This window comes from Lepidochelys kempii, chromosome 10 (assembly GCF_965140285.1).
Source record: "Lepidochelys kempii isolate rLepKem1 chromosome 10, rLepKem1.hap1, whole genome shotgun sequence".
Lineage (NCBI taxonomy): Eukaryota > Metazoa > Chordata > Testudines > Cheloniidae > Lepidochelys > Lepidochelys kempii.
The window spans coordinates 8506619-8527532 of record NC_136389.1 but is presented as its reverse complement, the minus strand read 5'-3'; the positions used below and the strand labels follow the sequence as shown (position 1 = coordinate 8527532).

Here is a 20914-nt window from a genome sequence, read left to right as displayed (position 1 = left end):
CAGAAGGACTGCATGCCATCCACATCTCATGGCTGCTCGGCAGAAGATGGTACAGTACGACTGCTAGCAGTCCGTATCGCCTGCCCGCTCACCATAAGACGGTTCAATAGGACTGACTGCAGGACTAAAGAGAATGACCTGGTCAAGTCACTCCAAATTTAGTCCCTGCGCCCATGTCTGCCCAGGCGCTCCCAGCCGATGTGGCCAGGAGCACCTCGGGCATGACGATGACGGCTACCAGTCGTACTGTACCGTCTGCTGCCAGAAGGCAAGGGGTTGCTGCTACTGTGCAGCAAAGCCGTACCGCGTCTGCCAGCACCCAGGAGACATAGGGTGACGGTTACCTGAGCGGGCTCCATGCTTGCCGTGGTATGGCGTCTGCACAGGTAACTCAGGAAAAAAGGCGCGAAACGATTGTCTGCCCTCGCTTTCACGGAGGGAGGGAGGGAACGGGGGCCTGACAATATGTACCCAGAACCACCCGCGACAATGTTTTAGCCCCATCAGGCATTGGGATCTCAACCCAGAATTCCAATGGGCAGCGGAGACTGCGGGAACTGTGGGATAGCTACCCACAGTGCAACGCTCCGGAAGTCGACTCTAGCCTCGGTACTGTGGAAGCGCTCCGCCGAGTTAATGCACTTAATGCACTTAGAGCATTTTCTGTGGGGACACACACACTCGAATATATAAAACCGATTTCTAAAAAACCGACTTCTATAAATTCGACCTTATTCCGTAGTGTAGACATACCCTGAGGATCTATTTGACATGTGTGCCGTAGGCATTGGAAGGTGGCCCCCTCCAATGAGCCCTGAAACCAGCGTGTATAAACCAAGGTCACCATGTTCTCAAAATAGTGTTACCATATTTCAGGTTTCCAAAAAGAGGACATTGCCTGGAGGACCAGCAGCTGGAGGGGGGGTACACATGGTGGGGTTACTCACTGGAGATGGGTGGGGGGTAGTGTCACTCCCTGTCGTGGTGGCAGGATGGCTGATGCAAGCCAGGATGCAGTGACAGTTGTCAGCCCCTCCCTGCAAGACCCTCTCCCCAGGGCTTGGGAGCTGGAGCCTGGGTGGACGGGATCTGGCACCTGTGGCCGCAGGGGAATGGACCAATCAGCTGCGGATGTAGGGGAGAGACCAACTGGGGCTCTTTCTGAGCTGCAGCATCTGCTCTGGAAAAAAATCCCGGTCCCGCACGGACAGAGGACGGAAATTCAAAAACGAGGCATTGTCCGGGAAAACCCAGACATATGGTAACCCTAGCCCAAAAGAGTTGACTGAACCCAAAACAAGAAGATGCGGAATCCTAAGTGCAACTGATGCCTGGAACAGCCATGTGGAAAGGACTCTTTCCCATCCCAGGGTTAAGAGGATAAGAAGTGGTGAGATCTCATCTCAAATATTGTATTTCTTTTTCTGATCTTTAACATAAATAACTGTAGGTTATTTTGCTGCATCTACACTCTCTGAGACCTCAAGTAAGCATATTTTAGATTTTTAAATCCTTCATAAATCCAAGCGAATTGGCCTACGGGAGGTTGAACAGAACTGTTTTAAGCAATTGCTTTTAATATTCTCTTTGGCTAGATTGGTCCAAAAGTGACAAGTTTAGAAGTAATTACATTCTTCAAAGTACCTTAAAGGCCAGTGCAGCCTTAGAAGCGTGATAAATGTGTTAAGTACTAAAGAATTGAGAATCATTGATCATAAGAAAATGTCATAAAAAATCTTGCTAATTGGCATTGTTCTTTGATATAACTATGGAACCTCCACTCTAGTCTGTGATAATTGCTTGCAGGATTGTATTGTGTGGGTAGTGTACACAATTGGTTATGTCTATAGTTGTGGTGAACTGTTAATTGTATACTGATGTGCTTCTGGGTGAATTAATAAATTGCTGGTTGGTTAAGAATGAGGAAATTTCCTGATTTAAGAAATACTGTTGAAGTTAAAAGTTGACCTGAAAAGAATCCAGCATTAAACTTGTCTGCTAAAGCTCCCTCAACTCAGTAAAAGGGGTTATACGAATGGTCCCCAAACTGTGGGGCGTGCCCCATTAGGGGGGTGCAGAGGAACATCTAGGTGGGGCCTGGTGGGCCAGCCACTCGCGGGGCAGGAAGGAAGCACCACCCAGCCCTGCTCTGCCCCCAGTTCCGCTCCAGCTCTGGTTCCAGTTCCAGTCACCCAGTAGCAGTAACCAGCCTCTACTATTGGGAGCAGGAATAGTAGCAGCTGTTGCTGGATCCTGTAGGAGCACTCAGGGATGGCTCCGGCAAGAGAGGTACCGGCAGCTCACCTCTCCTGCCCTGAGTGCGGCTGCTCCTCCCCAACTCTGCCCCATTAACCCCACACAACCTGAGCATGGCTCCCACTCACCCCTCCACCACCCTGCTCCAGCTCTCGGGGGGAGAGGTTCAGACTGGGTAGGTGAGGGTGCGATTGAAAAAGTTTGGGGACCACTGGGTTAGCCTATTGGTTTTTAATATATTGGCAGACATAGTTTGTTAGATTTCTGCTTTGAAATCTAATTGGAACCCTGGCAAATTCATAAATTGATCCTTTTTCACCTTTACCCGCAAATCTAGGAACTCTGACTCAGGTGGTTACGAGAGGCTGATTCATGGGGATGAACTGGATGATCAAATTGATATTCATTGTGGAGGAATGGATTTTTTTGTGCGTAGAGGATTACTGGGGGCCTTGTTTTGCTGAATTAAATATGACCACTTTAAAATGGGGGGAAAAAAGAGAGGCATATCCGTATTCCAGTAATCTTTGGGGGGGGGGGGGGGGAATGGTGAACCTGGAATGTCCCCTGTGGAATGGGAAAGCTCCATTAATAGAATGTTTCTAACACTGTACCACATGTATCAGGACAAAAGTAACAATTTCCCTGTGTCGTTAGGACTGATTGTTCTTCCTGACTCTAAGCAAGCAAAATAATGATTCCTGGAAGATCCTAGTGACTCATGTAGGCTGGACCAGAGCACACAAAGATCTTCGTAGACAAAAAAGATTGACAGCTCTGTGAAATGAGGCATTGAAATTTCCTTCATTGGCCTCAAAGAAGCTGTGGCATGTTTGATCACAACAAGGAGCGTGTTCTCTTAACTCTGTCATCCTTTTAAAGAAATACTTTGGAAAATTCCAAACAGCATATGAAATCTTATCAAAACAGCCCTATTATGTGACATTGCATGTGATATTACCAAATTAGGACTAGGTTCCTTCTTCGTAATACCCTAACATGTGGACAGTGGAGCTTTTTACATGAAAACTTTTAAGAGGAACCTTGTTGCAGCCTCTTTTTGTTGGGCTCAGACTACTTGAGGTGTTGCCTACACTATAACAGCAGCACAGCTGAAGCTATGCCACTGTAGTGTAGGCACTTACTACAGGGATGGAAGGGGGTTTTACGTCACTGTAGTAAATCCACCCCCTTGAGAGGCAATAGCTAGGCTGACGGAACAATTCTTCCACTGACCTAGTTGTGTGTCGACTGAACTGCTTTGCACAGGGTGTGAAGTTTTTTACACGTTTGAGCAGTGTATCTAGGTCAAGCTAAATTTTAGATGTAGACCAGATCTTATAATCTACCTTCTTCCAAACCAGGCCAATCTGTCCGTTTGTTACGTGGTAGTATTTAGAAATTAGATCAGCTACCATTCAGTGAAGATGTCCCAGAATCTCCTTATAAAAGCAATAGACAATGAATCCTTGCCAACTCAGAGGGGCTGAAATACTTTTTCTTGGGCTGTCACCACAACGAACCAATAGGCTCATTCAGGTAGGTTATAATTGCCAGTAGCCCACTTCACTTCTTCTTATTCTCCTGCTCAGTCTGGTGAAGAAAAGCAAGCAGATCATCGATCCATTCAGAATTTGCTGGACATAGGGAGAATTCTTCTTTGCGTGAAGGTTTCCAGGGTAACTAGTCCAGATTCGTCATGGTCTCCGGCAAAACAGAGGTGTTTGTTCAAAAGGTGTTGGTGGCCCTTTAGAATTGAAGAACCAGACTGGATCTAATCTTATCTGCTCTCAACTGATCCTTATGGAAGACAGTTTAACAGATGGATTCTCAGTCTTTCTTACACTGTCATGTTAAGAAATAGCCCCTCTATACTACATGTGTTCCATAGATCTAACAGAGGTTTATCTGCATGTTCTACGTCTTGCCACCAATGAGTTTTCCAGATCTTCAATCCAGGGTCAACACCACCAATTAGTGGCAGTGCCTTTTCAGTCTTTGGCCATTACCCATGAACAGTTTACCTTTCAAAGAGAGAGAGAAAACATCTACATTTACCATTGTCTGAATGACCTAGCTAAAACTTCTTTGTCCAAAGACACAAGGATTCACCTGACCTGGGTGTTTCACTTTCATCTTAAGTTTTGTGATACATTTTATATGAATGAGCCTCAGTACTCAGAATCCATTCTCTATCATTTCAAGACAGCTCTTATTTCTGTGTCAACAGCAGATCTCTAGCTGTGGGTGGGAGAAAGGGAGTGAGCCTGGACCAAACCGATTTATTCAACCAAACTGCCTTTGTGGATGGCGGGTGAGCAAGGAAAACCAGCTGTGAATGCTACCATTATAACAAACCAACTGCAGGTACAGAAAACACTTTCCTGATTTTTATTAATTTGTGAGTATTTCTGTAGCACACATCACCATGGTATTAGAACATCTCACAAACACTAATGAATTCTGGCATTTTACAGGTGAGGCAATTGAGTCACAGAGCTCAAATAACTTGTCCAAGATCTGTAATAGTAAGCCAGACTTACTATTTGAACTGATAATGGAAGGCCATTCTCATGTTTCCCAGTTCTGTAGCCTAACCCAAGATCTTTCTTTAGAACTAAGGGCATTTTTCACCAAGATGTTCCAGCAGTAGCATCCAGCATTATGAATTTTGTCTTCCTTGTGGTCTCCCTTGGCTTGGTCGGTCAGTCTCTCTCTCTCTCTCTCTCTCTCCCTCTCTCCCTCTGATATGAATAAAGGGAAAGCAACAAGGCTTGGAACTGAAAAATATCAGAAAACCAAGATTGCAGAAAAAAACTTGGCTTATAGTAGTTCACAGTGTGCAGCTGAAGGGCTAATCTCACCACTGTTTTGAAAAAAACCCAAAGTAAACAGACACTGATGTTCCAATAGTTAAGTTTCACTCAGGTATTATTCTACAGGAGGAATTGGAATTCTGTCTCTCTTATAATGGCAGGCGCAACCTACCCCAGCCGAGATGCATTCTCTGTAGGTTGAAGGTGTACTGGAGGAAGAAGTTTTGACGGTCTCTGTAAGGTGAAGACAAGGAGTTGCCTGAGAACATTGTACTTGAGCCTCTTTCACAGCATGATGAGCAACACTTTCAGTTTCCCTTTTTTCGCTTTTCATTGTAGACAGAATATTCTGTTTCACTGACCCCAGAAATTGGAACAGGAGAGCAAACTATGCTGTGTAGGTGGCTGAAATGGTATATTTTAATTCATGCTTAAATTGAGAAATATGATGTGACTTAACAAGGTAGGCTGTTTCATTTTTAACTATAAACTTAACAGCATTTCGGTGTTCTAACTTGTGCACAACTGATTGGAGCCAGATGTTCTCTTTACAGGAAAGTTCTAAGAGCACTTTCCATCTGCCCCCATCCTGCCCTCATAAGCAGAAAGTTGACAGTGTATTATACACGTGATGTATTTTGTCTCTGGTGTTACAGTAGTGGGAACAAACCTACCAGTACAGAACAAATTATTCAGTTTTAGATTTGCCTTGTAGTGGAATTGAAATGGCTAAACTCCTTTGCTACCTATAACTAATCCATTATTACAGCAAAAAAAAAAAAATCTGAATAAATCTGTTGAATAAGACAATTTTGGAGGTAACCATATTTCATTAAATCGTCTTGTTATTTTGGAGTCAGACTTCCTGTGTGTTTTCTAAATGCACATGAAATACGCTGTTACGGGCATGCAGTGCATATACAACCCTAGTAGGACTGGATAAAAAAATTACATATAGGGGAAAAGTCTTCCCCAAACATATACATTAGTTTCTCTTATGAAGAGGGATAGTGGTGATTAACTTCTTCCCAGGAAGTGAGTGAACAATTTTTTTTTTAATCGAGTTTAGAAAAAAAAATGTTGAGGCATGAAAAACATGTTGTCTCCCGGATCTGCTCTGAATCATCCTTATATTACTAGAAGTGGTGAGATGTCAGATCACAAAATAGTTATAGAATCAGTTCCTTGTTAGAAAATTACTTCTGCTTTTCAGAAGTGAAAAGCCAATTGTTAGGTTTCAAATCTTTCTTCAGTTCCTGGCTATATGTAATCCACCTATAAAATATAATCTATGGGTTAATGGCAAAGAAAAGAAAGGGCTCCTGGTTTATCTGTTTTAAAGAAGCAATGCAAAGAGTCTTGTGATAAATGCAGGCAAAGTGGTGATTGCTAAGATGGCCAGAAACATCACAAGGCAGATTTGACCTGAGTTCATTATTTTCAGCATACTCCTGTCACCTCCAGGGTAATAAATCTTGCCTGCCTTGGTTTAATATTGACTTTCTCCTGCCCCAAGGCTTTAACGCAAAAGAAAAGTCACCATTAGGATTGCTTTTCGGCCTGCATCTCAAGTTTGTAGAAAGGGCCAATGATCTGTTGTACCATAGTCTTTTGTGACTGTTTATGTATTTGTCATTTTGAGAAAGAGGCACAGGGAAAAGGATCCAGCTTCACATGCCTCCCGCTGCCTCTTGTGTACTGTCCTTGTACAAAACACAAGGATATTGATTGTAATATGAATGACTAAAGAAATTACAAAAGAATTTAAAAAGTGCTTACAGATACTACAATCTACATGTTGAAGGTTAGTGAAAGAATTATAAATAATAAACAGTATAGATGAACCTAGAGCATTTTATTTAAAATATATATACTAAAGTAAACGTGACTCTTACGATCAGTTGAGGTCTTACTATCTGCTGAGGAAGCATTTAATTTCTCCCACAAGGGTCCTGACCTAGGGTTCACTGAAATCAATTTGGGAGTCTTTCTGTTTGATTCAGATACTAGGTGTATTTTCTCAGATTGAATCTGTTTTCCAGATAGCTTGACAATTAAAAAAACAAAATCTTGGGTATACAGTGCTCTTCATTTCTGTTTACACATGAGTGGCAGGACTGGGGATTCAGGAAACCTGAGTTCTCTATTCCTGGCTCTGCCACAGATTTCCTCTGCAACCTGGGGCAAGATGCTTAACCTCTCTGTAACTCATGCCTTGAATCTGGAAAATTGGCAAGGGTGTGGGGCTAGGGCTAGAGAGGATTGAGAACATTTACCCACCTCAGAAGGTGTTGAGGCTGAATTTGCTTGTTAGTAGAGCCCTTGGAAATTTTCAGATGGAAGGTGCTAGAGAAATGCAAACTATTAGGGCATGGCTACACTTGCAGATGTAGAGTGCTTTGAATTAAACAGCCTTCGTAGAGTGCAGTAGGGAAAGCGCTGCAGTCTGTCAACACTGACAGCTTCAAGCGCACTGGCGTGGCCACATTTGTGGCATTGGGTGCGGTGCATTATGGGCAGCTATCCCAGCATGCAAGTAACTGCAACGTGCTTTTCAAATGGGGTGGGGTAGGGTGGAGTGTGACAGGGAGTGTGTTGAGTGTATGTGCGGGGGGAGAGAGTGGGTTTTTGGGGGTTGAGACATGTCAGCCTGCTATCTTGTAAGTTCAGACAGCAGCAGACCCCCCTTCTCCCCCCCGCTCCCCCCCCCTCTCTCTGTCACACACACTCACACCCACTAATGGTTGCTTTGTCTCGGAGCAGATAAGCATGCCGGCTGTCAGAAACAGAGCTTTCAAAGGGCATATCCACATTCCTACAGTGATTCAAAAACAATGACCAGAGAGGCCACTTGACTTAAGGGGATTATTGGACGTTTCCGGAGGCTGATCAGAGCGCAGTAATGCAACACCTTGTCCACACTGGCATTGCGGCACTCCAGCGGGGGCGCAGCAAATGTTATTCCATTCATCAAGATGGAGTACCAGCAGTGCTGTAGCCGCAGAGTCAGAGCACTCTACGTGCCTTGCCAGTGTGGAGAGGTAGTGAGCTAGTGTGCCCGGGGCTCCTTTATTGCGCTGTAACTCACAAGTGTAGCCAAGCCCTTAGTAGCAGTAATTCTGATGTTAGAGCAAAGGAACTTTTAACTTAAACGTACTCTCCCTCCTGGTATTATGATGGTGTTTGCTGGTTTGGTATTTTTTTTTAAAAAAATCTACTGCCAGGCGCCATTTAGCTTCTTGATAAATGTATATTGATAAAGTTTCCCTTCTTTATTATGGAGTTACACCTTTCTCGTGCCTAATAATTACTGTAATACTTGTTGGATGCTCAGAAGAACCCCATGTCAAAATTCTGTTACCAAAATGAATGTGGCTCCTCCTTGTCTCTGTAGTTCACCCCTCTTTGGAAACTACTGAATACCACCTTGTAACGAGTACTTTTATCTGCTGGGCTTAGGTATAAGAAGTGTGCATAACTTTTTTTTATTCTTTGGAGAAGTAAAGCACCCATCCAAAGGCACTAGGTGCTTTTGACATACATTTAAAAAAAGCAAGTGCTATTCCCTTCTTATCCCCTCACACCTTTTATTCTGTGTTTGTGTATATGGGGGGTGTTTAGTTTGGGTGGTTTTGGGAATGTGTTTAAAATGGGAGAAACAAGTGTAGATTTCTGGTTCTTCCCTGTCTTCTATGGCACACATCACTGATGGAGAAATATCGCAAGACAAAAGAATTTTGGGCAGACCTTGCTAAAATATTACCAGCACATCCGTGACTCTTGGAATGACTTTAAATATTACGCCATGTACTTGTATTAAATAGTCTAGCTTGAGATCATTTACCGCTCAAGCTGCCCCCATTCTTCTTGATTGTATTATCTATTTCCTCTCATTTAATGAATCTGTTGAAATATTGGTCACTGGCCACAGGAGATCTAAAGTCTTTGGGTGATTTCCAAACCCAGGTCTCAAAACAGCTTGACTTCCGAATATGCTTCAATTTATTGTTTAGCATGGAAATAAGGGCAAAATTCCTTAAATCTCTGTCCCTGAAAACTTTTAAATAAAGGATATTATTTATTCTGACTTTCAGCTCAGTGAAAATTGAGTTTTTTACCTACTTCTCAAATAGCTGGCAATATAGAGGACTGATTTACAACAGCACAACTTTATTGTAGTCTGTCTTTTATATTATAGCCACTGTCCACATGGACATGGACAGAACTTTGCTGTTCAAATCTTCTACATTGCTTAGGGGCCGCTGATAAATGACACAAACTGCTTTCTATACCAATTCACCATGTACCCAACATGCTGCTCTCACTGCAGTTGAAGCCCATGCTACTCCAGAAAGAGATTTTGGAATAGAAACTGGCATGCAAAGGAAGACTGTCAATTCAGGACACTGTCAGGCTGCTACATTAACTTTCTGCACCAGTGTTTTGATGATTTGCTATCCTTTAGGTGGTAAATTAAAACAAACTTCCAACAGTTGAAGACACTAGTGTGTGTCAACAACCCAATTCATTTGTCATGCCTGCCATTTTCCTTTAACTCCTGTTGAGTGTGTTGCAATACCGAGTGTAGAAAATAGCAGCCATAGAGAAATTGGCTTATTTATCCTGGGCTAATGAATGATTTATAAAGTGCCTTGTGTACAAAGTAAAACTATTTCCCCATGTTTATTTCCCCACTCTATTTTCCTCTGCATGCATCCGATGTAGCTCACGAAAGCTCATGCTCAAATAAATTTGTTAGTCTCTAAGGTGCCACAAGAACTCCTTTTCTTTTTGCGGATACAGACTAACACGGCTGCTACTCTGAAACTTGTGATTACCATTTTCCTTATGTGTGCCATGCTCTGCATTCATAGCTTACTATGCCTTGTGGAGTAGGTCTTTTTTGGAGACTGGGCAGAAGAATATTTTAACAGTAAGGACTTACTTTTAGTCACCACTGTCTTCTGTACCAATAATGTACATGAATAGTGCCCAGCCATGTTGAAGACTTTCTAACTCTTGAGACGCTAACATAGGTTGTAGTATTTTTTTAAAAAAGATTGTGAATTACCTCCATAATTATACTAGATTAATTTACTGTTTCATTGTTCTGCTTAACTTTGACTGAATTAAAATGACTTAATTGAAGAGTATTTATGATGGGATGGGTTAAAAGGCAGTAAAACTGTAAGATGCTCAGCAGTTTCTGCACACTCATTCTGTCTTGTATTTACAATACATTTAATGCTAAAAGACTTTTCTCATCTACAATTTGCTAAGAAGTAAAATAGCCAGTTGCTAGTCTGAGTCTGAGCTGTTGTCATAGCAACAATCTCTAACGGATAGGTCGATCATATTTAGCTTTTGCAGCCAAAGAGCACTGTTTAAACATCAGTTTGACAGATTTGCAGCATTTTTTTTTTTTTTTTTTACATATAAGTGGTGGTGGTGGTAGGTTTTTGTCCTAATTTAAAATGTTTTATTGTATGTGTGCGCTGTTAGATTTAACTGATCTACTTTCATCTAACAGGACTTTTGGGAACTTTGAACTCACAATATGTGTGATTCAAGATTTAAGACCACTTTTGAAAGAGCTAAAAATAAGTCACAGTGCCTTAGATGGTAAACTACTTGGCTGATTTTTACACCTAGTGTTGTGGCAGCAAATATGGCAGCCTGGGCAAATACTGTTAATGGTGGACTGTTTGGGATTTGTTGGGGATCATACATACTGTATAGATTAGTGGATTATTGCCTTTAAAAATTAGCCTCGAGTTTTGTATTTGATCAGTTAACATCTGGAAAATTTATCGTTGGATTCCAGCATAAAAAAGTGCTGTCTCCACAGTCATTGACTGTAGTGGCGCTTCTATTATCTTGAAGTGGATTTTGTAGCTTTGAGCTGTTACAGAATAGTTAAACCACCGTATTGAAGTGGGTATCTGAATTTCAACACCATTCTCTTGGTTTCTAGATTAATTTACTCATTTGTTGCTAGAATTGTTGTCCCCATCATTCTGATACGAAGGAATGATTTAAGCTTGAATAATTTTGGCTACCAGTGTGTAACCAAGGGTAGAACATGAAACTTAAAATATTTACTGCTAAATAGTTTGTTGTGCTTTCTTGGCCTTGTGATCCCTAAATTCTTTGTATTTGTTTGCATCCAGCTAGGAATAATAGAAGTCTCTCAAGGGATTTATTGACATATCTGAGTTGGGCACTTAATGGAATAAAAAATATGGAATATCGATTTTAAAGAAGTTCTGATCAGATCAGGACTTAAAAATCTACCTTCCAATTTCTGAGCACTTCTTTCCCAGGGTTGTTAGTTAAAATGTACTGTAGCAATAGGAGAGCAAACTATCATGTTAAATTTGTGTGCTTCTTCGCTTCAAATGACCCAGATCAATTGTCATTAAATATCTTGCTGGACTGGATGGCGCAGGGAAATGGAGTCTTTTTAATCCTCCAAAAGCTTGCTTCAAACCCAACCCAGATTAGTTAGTGACCAAAAGACTTACGTGGCTGGTTGGCCTATATGAAGTCAGTTGGTGATGTACCATCTCCAAATGCAAGATGTCAAAAACATCTTGCAATTGACACCATCTTTGGTATACACAGTAGAGAAGCTAGCAACTGTGAACAGGTATGGATGTTAGCTATTCCTAGAAGTGACTTGCTCCACATCAGAGTTTTGAAATGTGTTGGGGCAGTGGAGTAGTTTGTACTGTCACTGCCTGTAGTTTCACTTGGTCTGTAGAGACAGAACTTCAGTTATCCCTGCTGTCATTCTGACATACTTCAGACACTCAATTAACTGCTCATTTGGAGTTTATTTCTACTTCCAGATAACTCTAATCCATCTGTTACATTTATAAAGAAGCTAACAGAATGCTGACCTGTGTAAACAGGTTTTTCCTGTTCATAATTACTGTCCATTTCTGTATTTCAGGCAAAGTCGTGCATTTGTCACATGTGTGGTGCTCACCTGAACAGACTCCACTCTTGCCTCTATTGTGTCTTCTTTGGCTGTTTTACAAAGAAACATATTCACGAGCACGCGAAGACAAAACGACACAACTTGGGTGAGCCATCCTTCTGGAATCCCTCACTAGTCCTTGTAACCCAATGTTTGGTGGTTTTTTTTTGTTTTTTGTTTTTTTTTTGTTTTGTTTTGTTTTGTTTTTTGTTTCCCCCTAGGCTTCAGTCTGTGTGGCATATACCAGTAACTAGCTCCTTAAACAGCAAGGTCCAGCTAATGTTTATATTGACTCGCCCTTTTGCACTATTCTAAACTCAGTGTACTAGTGTAGCTTAAACTCTCATTGTTTGTTTGTTTTCACTGCAACATAGATGCATTGTTATAATTTAACTTTTCATGCTTGCAACTTATTATTTCAACTGATGTTTCTGGCTAAAATTGTGAAGGGAAAAAAAACTCTGCAGTAACTGTTCTTGTTTTTAAGTTTAAAAAACAGTGTTTGTTTTTTATTGGCATTTCAGTTTTTATCTTTAATTTCTTACTACCGAATATAAATGTGTGATTGTCTAACATTTTAAAATCAAATGTCAAATTGATATTTATCATTACTTCCACAGTGAAAATTAATGTGGTTATGTTCAAAAAAATTAGTCTCTTAGATTAAAAACAAAACAGGTTTCTACGCTTCTGTCCTTGCCTGATTTAGTCATGTAGTTAGATTAACATTAAGAAAATTGTTCAGCTGCTGTCAGAAGTGTAAAGCTGATAGTAGAAGAGCTTTCCGACATTCTACTTCAGCAGCAGCAGCAAAATGCCCATGAAGCTCAGATTCTGCAGCCTTCGCTCTTGGGTAATCTAGAAGACTAAAAATCCACACTTATTTTTAGATAACAAGCTGTGTTTGTAATCATGATAGTTAAGAATGTTGTTTTGATTTTCTAAATTGAGTGAATGTGACATTGGAATATCAAGATCCAACTTTTTAGGGTTCGTTTTCTAAGTATAACCACTCTCAAAAATGGATAATCTTTTGTGGGTTCTTTCCCAAATGAAAAGGCGTAATTTTAGTCAAAAGTACTGGATTCCATGTGCCAGACAACACTCAAATCCGTTTGAACAAAACTTTATGAAAAAGTGAGGCAGTGGAAAACCAGTTTTTTAGAAGCTTTAACCTGAAGTCTCAGTGAATTTGGCATATTTAAGATCGGTTTGTAACCCTGTATTTTCCCCTTTTATGAACATGGGCAGAAAGAAAGAAAATTATAGGGATGAAGGAAGCCAGGTAGCCCATGGGGGTCCATGCACTGCCCTAAAAAATGTTTGCTGCCCTCTTTCAAGACTTAGTGGTCTTCTCTACCACTAAGATTCTAGTTATATTGGACTGTGAAGTTACTGCAGGTTTCCCTGCACCATAGTTACAGTCGTTCTATTGGAGGTGTGCATTACAATGACATACTATTCTCCTGAAGCAGGACTACCCAAAAAGAGGTCCTTTGCCTTATATTTGCCTTACTTCATTCAGACCAAGAAATTAACTTGTAAGATCCAACCTGACTAATTGACACTGAGTGTTGAACCTCAGTATCTAGATTTCAGCAGACTAGTACAATGCATGACCAGCTGCTTTTGGGCAAAGGTAAGAAAAATCTGGATTTTTTTTTAAAAGAATCTAGGACTTTCATGTTGTGCACCAGCAAAACTGATGCAATCCTCACTGATTCTGACATATTCCATTTGCACAGTGAACTTTTATTGATTTTTGAAGAGGAAAAGAACATTGAATTCTCCTAGATCCTTAGTGGCCTTTCTGTATATATCAGAAGAGCACAGCTTTTTGTTTAAAATGAAAAATAAATTTATAAGTAGAATTATCTTTATAACTGCCCTTATCCTTTAGGATTTAAGTCCTTCAAGAAAGGAGGCAGATTTAGGGAGCAGAGATTAGCTGTAGAGGCATGCAAAATGTGCTAACACCCTTGCATAAAAACATGTATAATATATGTAATTATCTCATGAGACTGTAGTTTTGAGTCAGCTGACATTATAAGGAAATAAAGCTGTGGAGAACTTCTTCATGTAAATAATGAGTTAAAAATGTTTTGAATGTTATGTATTTGCTGTTAAATACTTTTTATTGGACCAACTTCTGTTGGTGAGAGAGACAAGTTTCAGAGCTTACACAGAGCTCTTTTTAAGGTGACCTGAAGAGGAGCTCTGTGTAAGCGTGAAAGCTTGTCTCTTTCACCAACAGAAGTTGGTCCAATAAACGGTATTACCTCACCCACCTTGTCTCTCTAATATCCTGGGACCAACACAAGTACAACAACACAGCATGCAACATGTATTCGTTACATGAGTTATTTCCACCTGCTGCCTTCCTGCCTTCATCATTGTCAAATACTCACCCTGTGAGGATTTTGCAAAGGGTGTGTCATTTTCTCTCTTATAACGGCTTATGCAAATGCCCTACCTGTATGTTTAATAAAACTATTGGTCTGATTGATGTAAATGTTGAAAAGGAGTAACTGGAGGTGGTTTCAAACGTAAAAATATTAAGCCGACGTGGCTGAATTATCCATTGTAAACCTTTGTTCTGCATGGATCCGACATTGGATCCATGTCTAGCATTTTTGATTTAGGGTTTTCTGTGCTTATATGCGTGATATGCCTATTTCAAGATTTTTAAACTAACAGCTTAATTTTATTGGTGGTAGAATTACAGGAGTGTAAAATAATTGAAATTGAGAATATTTCCTATAACACAATCAATGAACAACTCTTAAAAATAATTTTACAAATGGTATTCCAAGATAACTAATTTCATGTCCTTAACATGCTGTATAGCAAATTACTATATAGGGTTAATAATTGAGGGGGAAGGAAATTTAAAATGTACAGGCAATGGAGGAAAGAAGTTTTTGCTAAGAGTCTAAATCAGATAAAAAGGCAGAGGGACAGGCACTTGGTGGCTGTTCCAGATGGTATGAGCTATGCAGCATAAAGGCTTGAGCATCGGTACTGGTGAGATGATGTGAAGGGACAGAGAAGAATTGAGGAAACTCTTCCTAAAGGATTAGAGTGGGGCTCTTGGGGTGGATTGGAGCAACTCCGTGGAGTTATTAATTTTAAAAAAACCTACATGCAGACCTGGAAGACACAGACAGACAATAAGTAATTGACCATCTAGAGTTTTGAAGTCAGTCTTTTAAAAAACTAACAAAATGGCGGCTTACTTTTCTTAAAGCCAAAACTGAAGAATCAAGCTAGAAAGACCTTTTTGATTAGGACCATCACCTGAGGGCACAAAAATAAGATATTGTAAGGGTCTGTATGTTTTGCGATAAACAAAACATCCTGGAATCTGTGAGAGTTATCAAAAATTTAAAAGGAAAGCATAAATCAGGGTCATATATCAGAATCACACCCCTTGAGCTCAATAGGAATGAGCTACATTTACAAGAGTAAGGAAGATCCTTCACTATGCAAACATCAGATTAATTCTTCTCTACCTAACCACTTTTAAACTGTTTTTTAAAGGTCAGAATATTTTTTTCTTTCCCTCCAGCAAACAATGAAGTATTGAACACTCCAGCAACAGAACAAACTGTGACTTATAAAAACAAAACATTTTGTTTTAAAAATAATTTTTCTTCCTCTGCATCCTTATCTCCCTTCTTACTGTAAAATGCCAAACATATGCTTTGAGAGAGAGTGGGAGAAGAGAGAGAGTGTGTGCATGTGTGGTAGTGTGCGCAGTCCTTTAGAGTTGAGAGAAAGTTTAAGTATGGGTTGACAGAGATTTTAAGTCCCCCAAACCCTAAAAGAACCAAGAATAGTAATTCAGAAATTGGGCCAAACTTCTTACAGGGACTCTTTGTTTTGGTCACACAGCAACTTCCACAGTAGGATCCTGGTCCATGAATGGGACTCCTGGTGCTATGGTAATACTACTACTAATAATTAATAAACTGCATACTTTTATTGTATCATAGAAGTTTAGGAATGGAAGAGACCTCAGGAAGTCATCTTGTCCAACCCCCTGCTCAAAGCAGGACCAACACCAACTAAATCATCCCAGCCAGGATGATTGTCAAGCTGGGCCTTAAAAACTTCTAAGGGTGGAGATTACCCTAGGTAACCCATTCCAGTGTTTCACCACCCTCCTAGAGACATAGTTTTTCCTCATATCCATCCTAGACCTCCCCCACTGCAACTTGAGACCATTGCTTCTTGTTCTGTCATCTGCCACCACTGAGAACAGCCTAGCTCCATCCTCTTTGGAAACCTTCAGGTAGTTGAAGGCTGCTATCAAATCCCCCCTCACTCTTCTCTTCTGCAGACTAAATAAGCCCAGTTCCCTCAGCCTCTCCTCATAAGTCATGTTCCCCAGCTCCCTAATAATTTTCGTTGCCCTCTGCTGGACTCTCTCCAATTTGTCCACATCCTTTCTGTAGTGGGGGGGCCCCCCAAAACTGGACGCAATACTCCAGATGTGGCCTCACCAGTGCCAAATAGAGGGAAATAATCACTTCCCTCAATCTGCTGGCAGTGCTTCTACTAATGCAGCCCAATATGCTGTTAGCCTTCTTGGCAACAAGGACACACTGTTGACTCATATCCAGCTTGTTCACTGTAATCCCCAGGTCCGTTTCTGCAGAATTGCCGCTTAGGCAGTCAGTCCCCAGCCTGTCGCAGTGCATGGGATTCTTCCATCCTAAGTGCAGGACTCTGCATTTGTCCTCGTTGAACCTCATCAGATTTCTTTTGGCCTAATCCTCCAATTGGTCTCGGTCATTCTGGACCCTATCCCTACCCTCCAGCGTATCTACCTCTTCCCCCCCCACCCCCCTCCGGCTTAGTGTCATCCGCAAACTTACTGATTTTAATGCGGCTGTTGAACAAAACCGGCCCCAGGACTGACCCCTGGGGCATGCTGCTTGATACTGTCTGCCAACTAGACATTGAGCTGTTGATCACTACCCGTTGAGCCCAACGATCTAGCCACCTTATAGTCCATTCTATCTAACTTGTAGTCCATTCATCCAATCCATACTTTTAAACTTGCTGGCAAGAATACTGTGGGAGACCATATCAAAAACTAAAGTCAAGATATATCATGTCCACTGCTTTCCTCATATCCACAGAGCCAGTTATCTCATCATAGACGGCAATCCGGTTGGTCAGGCATGACTTGCCCTTGCTGAATCCGTGTTGACTGTTCCTGATCACCTTTCTCTCCTCCAAGTGGTTCAAAATGGATTTCTTGATTATTATTTTTTTTTTCCCAGGGACGGCGGTGAGACTGGCTGGTCTTTAGTTCCCCGGATTCTCCTTCTTTCCTTTTTTAAAGATGGGCACTATATTTGCCTTTTTCCAATCGTCCGGGACCTCCCCTGATTGCCACGACTTTTCAAAGATAATGGCCAATGGCTCTGCAATCACATCAGCCAACTCCCTCAGAACCCTCAGATGCATTAGATCCAGACCCATGGAATTGTGCATGTCCAGCTTTTCTAAATAGTCCTTAACCTGTTCTTTCACCACTGAGGGCTGCTTACCGCCTCCCCAGACTGTGCTGTCCAATGCAGCAGTTTGGAAGCTGACCTGGTCTGTGAAGACCGAGGCAAAAAACCATTGAATACTTCAGCTTTTTCCACATCATCTGTCGCTAGGTTGCCTCCCCCATTCATTAAGGGTCCCACACTTTCCCTGACCACCTTCTTGTTACTCTTTAAATCCCTTGCTAGCTGCAACTCCAATTGACCCATTTTGCTAATTCACATGGACACAAATTATAACTACAATCTTTGCTAATAGAATAGGAAATTAACTCCAGTATTATCATGAAGCAAATACGTCTTATAAAAGCTAGAAAGACAAATTAGAATTCGATACAGAATTTGAACAATGGCAGCACATACTCTGTACAGTACCATGGACTTCTCAGTTGAGAAATGTCATGTTTTCCCCCATTTACTTTGATAAGAGGAACAAGACAAGAATGTTCACATTTATCTTTACTGTTTGACATAATGTTAGAAGCACTTATTACCTAAGTAAGATTTCACATAGTTGGGTAAATACCTAGATTTATCTCGGTATTAACATTCCAGTTTACTTTAAAAATGCAAAACATAAGTAGTAAAATTCTGATTTAACAGATAAAAGCAGATTTCATGAGATGGGTCAATCTTGTGTCTTTTGTGAGAAGAAATTTATGAAAAATGGCATATTTACCCAGAGTCTTTAATAAACAAATGTTTCCTAATAGATTTAAATGCATATTTTTATTAAATAGAATTTAAGGATTTTATATAGCAAATTTTATTCTTAGAGATCAAGGGGGATTTGTTTTTCCTACATTAAATTTTATGTTTAGTAAGCGTACTTAAAGTATTAAACTAAACTGGAAATAAGATACTATAGTCATAATTTCATTCAAATGGAGTAGTGTTTTGCATATCAAACCTATTTAGGAAACTTGCTATGTTGTGCAACAACCAAATATCTTGAAAGGATTAGAAAACCTCTACAAATCTGGAAAAGTATTTTAAAGGGGGAAAATAAAGCAAAATAAATGTCCTTTACTGTGGCTGTGTACCACTAGTCCATAACCCTAATTTTCCTAGAGGAACGAATAGTTCAGTATATTAAAAATGGCACAAAAAACTATTTCATTGTTAAGCTTTTCTTACAGAAAATAACTTTATTTATTTTGAAAATAAAGAAAACAATAATATCCAGGTGTCATACCCCTTATTATTTGCAGGCAGAATACTTTTAATGAAATAATATTTTAAAATCAAAAATTGATCCATGTTGTTAGAAACCAGGAAAATGTTTTTATAGTTCAGCATGATGTAACGTATTAAAAATATAAAAATAGTTCATGTACTATACCAAAAGTGTGAAAAAAGCTAGAACATTGCCAGTTGCACAGGACTCTGCAAAGGTATATAAAAACCTTCACGCATTGACAGGTAATTCCCCTGGGAAATCTTACATAAATTATGTGTGTCACCATATTTTATGACATGCGATTTTAATATCAAATATTTATGCTTTTATTTAAAAAGAACATTCTGTTATGTCAAATTGTGTATACATTCACTGATTTCAGAACCAAAGCTGGCTCAAGTTTGGTTTTGTAATGGAAGTTATTTTTCATGTAGGTATTTCTTGAGATGCTGATGTGCCTCTTGGTAAAATGGGATAGGCAGATTAATAAAACATGGAAGCATGTAACAGTTTTTTGACCTTGTAAAAACCATTCTCTAAACCACTGAACCCACAGCAACTCTCTCTACTTATATACTATGTGGAAACTATTACCTGCCCATGGAACAAATTGCATTTTGCTTCCTGGAAGACAAGGAAACATTTGAAGACAAATAGTTCTGTGTACTGGTTACTTCAGAAATCAGCATATTGATTTACCATTTCTTACTGAAGAAAGTTGGTTTAAAATACTGGATCATTCATAGCTGTCTCATTTCTTCTTTTACGCAGCTGCTGTAAGGAAGATTAATTTAGGCTCTAGAAGTCCCAAGAATATTTTAAATAGGGGTGCTGGAACTAGGGATACTGGGGGGTGCGGTAGTACCCTCTGACTTCAAGTGGTTTCCATCATATACAGGGTGTACAGTTTTTTGTTCAATGGTTTTCAACACCCCACTGTAAAAATTGTTCCAACGGCACTGATTGTAAATATTATATTTTGTAATGGCAATCAAATTTATAAACAAAATTTTAAAATGAGGGCAATATGGAAATGTGTATCTGATTAATTTGATGCTGCTAGTCTTTTGTTGATTGAAGTGGTTGTAATGCTCTGTGAAGATGTGCAGGAAGTTCAGTGTTAACTGAAACATTGAGAGCTGGGATATAGGAAAACGCCAGAGAAGGGAGTTGCAATAGAATGAGGGGAGAACAACATAAGTCTGCAGTAATGGTGTGTGTTAAGGCATTTTGGGTAGCATTTTAGGCTATGGTGCTACAGTGATGATAGGCATATTTACTGCCATGAGAGAGGAAAAGAGGGTTGAGTCAAGGGTGGTGCCAGATTTAGAGGGTAAAAGAGGAGGTAGAGAGGATAGAATTGTGCTTATAGAATCATAGAATATCAGGGTTGGAAGGGACCCCAGAAGGTCATCTAGTCCAACCCCCTGCTCAAAGCAGGACCAATTCCCAGTTAAATCATCCCAGCCAGGGCTTTGTCAAGCCTGACCTTAAAAACCTCTAAGGAAGGAGATTCTACCACCTCCCTAGGTAACGCATTCCAGTGTTTCACCACCCTCTTAGTGAAAAAGTTTTTCCTAATATCCAACTACCCTCAGGGCAGCAGTGCAGATTGCTGTAATAATCTGTATATAAAGGTTTGTACAAGTCTCTTGTGTACAAAAGATTCAGAACTACAGTGCTAAATGAATGATATCAATAACTTACTTCCCTGAATTTTTTTAAGCTTATTTTATAGATACCATGTAAATATCTTTTATATTGAAAATATCCTAATGTTTGAGAAGAGCAATATTATTAAACTGTTTAAAAGGCACTGTGTCTAACAAATTCCTGCTGATTTATCTGATTATTCTGGAAATCGAAATCTTTCAGGTCTGTGGTGCAGAATACTGAAGTTGTTGGCATCCAGTATAACTAAATACACCTTCTGTTAGTGTTGTTAGACCCAAAATGTAGAAGGTGCTTTTAGGGTACTGTCTTGTTCATCACCTGTTGTTGCAACTAATGGTGTTATACAGTAGGAGACCAGTACCAAAAAGATAATTTCAGTAGGCCACTGCCCAGAGGACATAGATTGTCTGCAAAAGGGGGAGAGCTGAGTTTAACCCATTAAGGG

The 20914-nt window shown here is 40.2% G+C and overlaps 1 protein-coding gene across 4 annotated transcripts in view; it reads left to right on the top strand.

Moving 5' to 3' along the window:
• The window catches only part of USP22 (ubiquitin specific peptidase 22), a 195256-nt gene that overhangs the window by 69170 nt on the left and 105172 nt on the right, over positions 1 to 20914 (top strand). For 2 of the 4 annotated variants that reach the window (XM_073361871.2, XM_073361872.2), the window contains exon 2: positions 12028 to 12160. In XM_073361871.2, the coding sequence (XP_073217972.1) occupies positions 12028 to 12160 (133 nt within the window). Of the gene's footprint in view, positions 1 to 12027; positions 12211 to 15760; positions 15999 to 20914 lie in introns of those variants that run through there. The other 2 variants (XM_073361868.2, XM_073361870.2) reach the window with 2 other exon arrangements.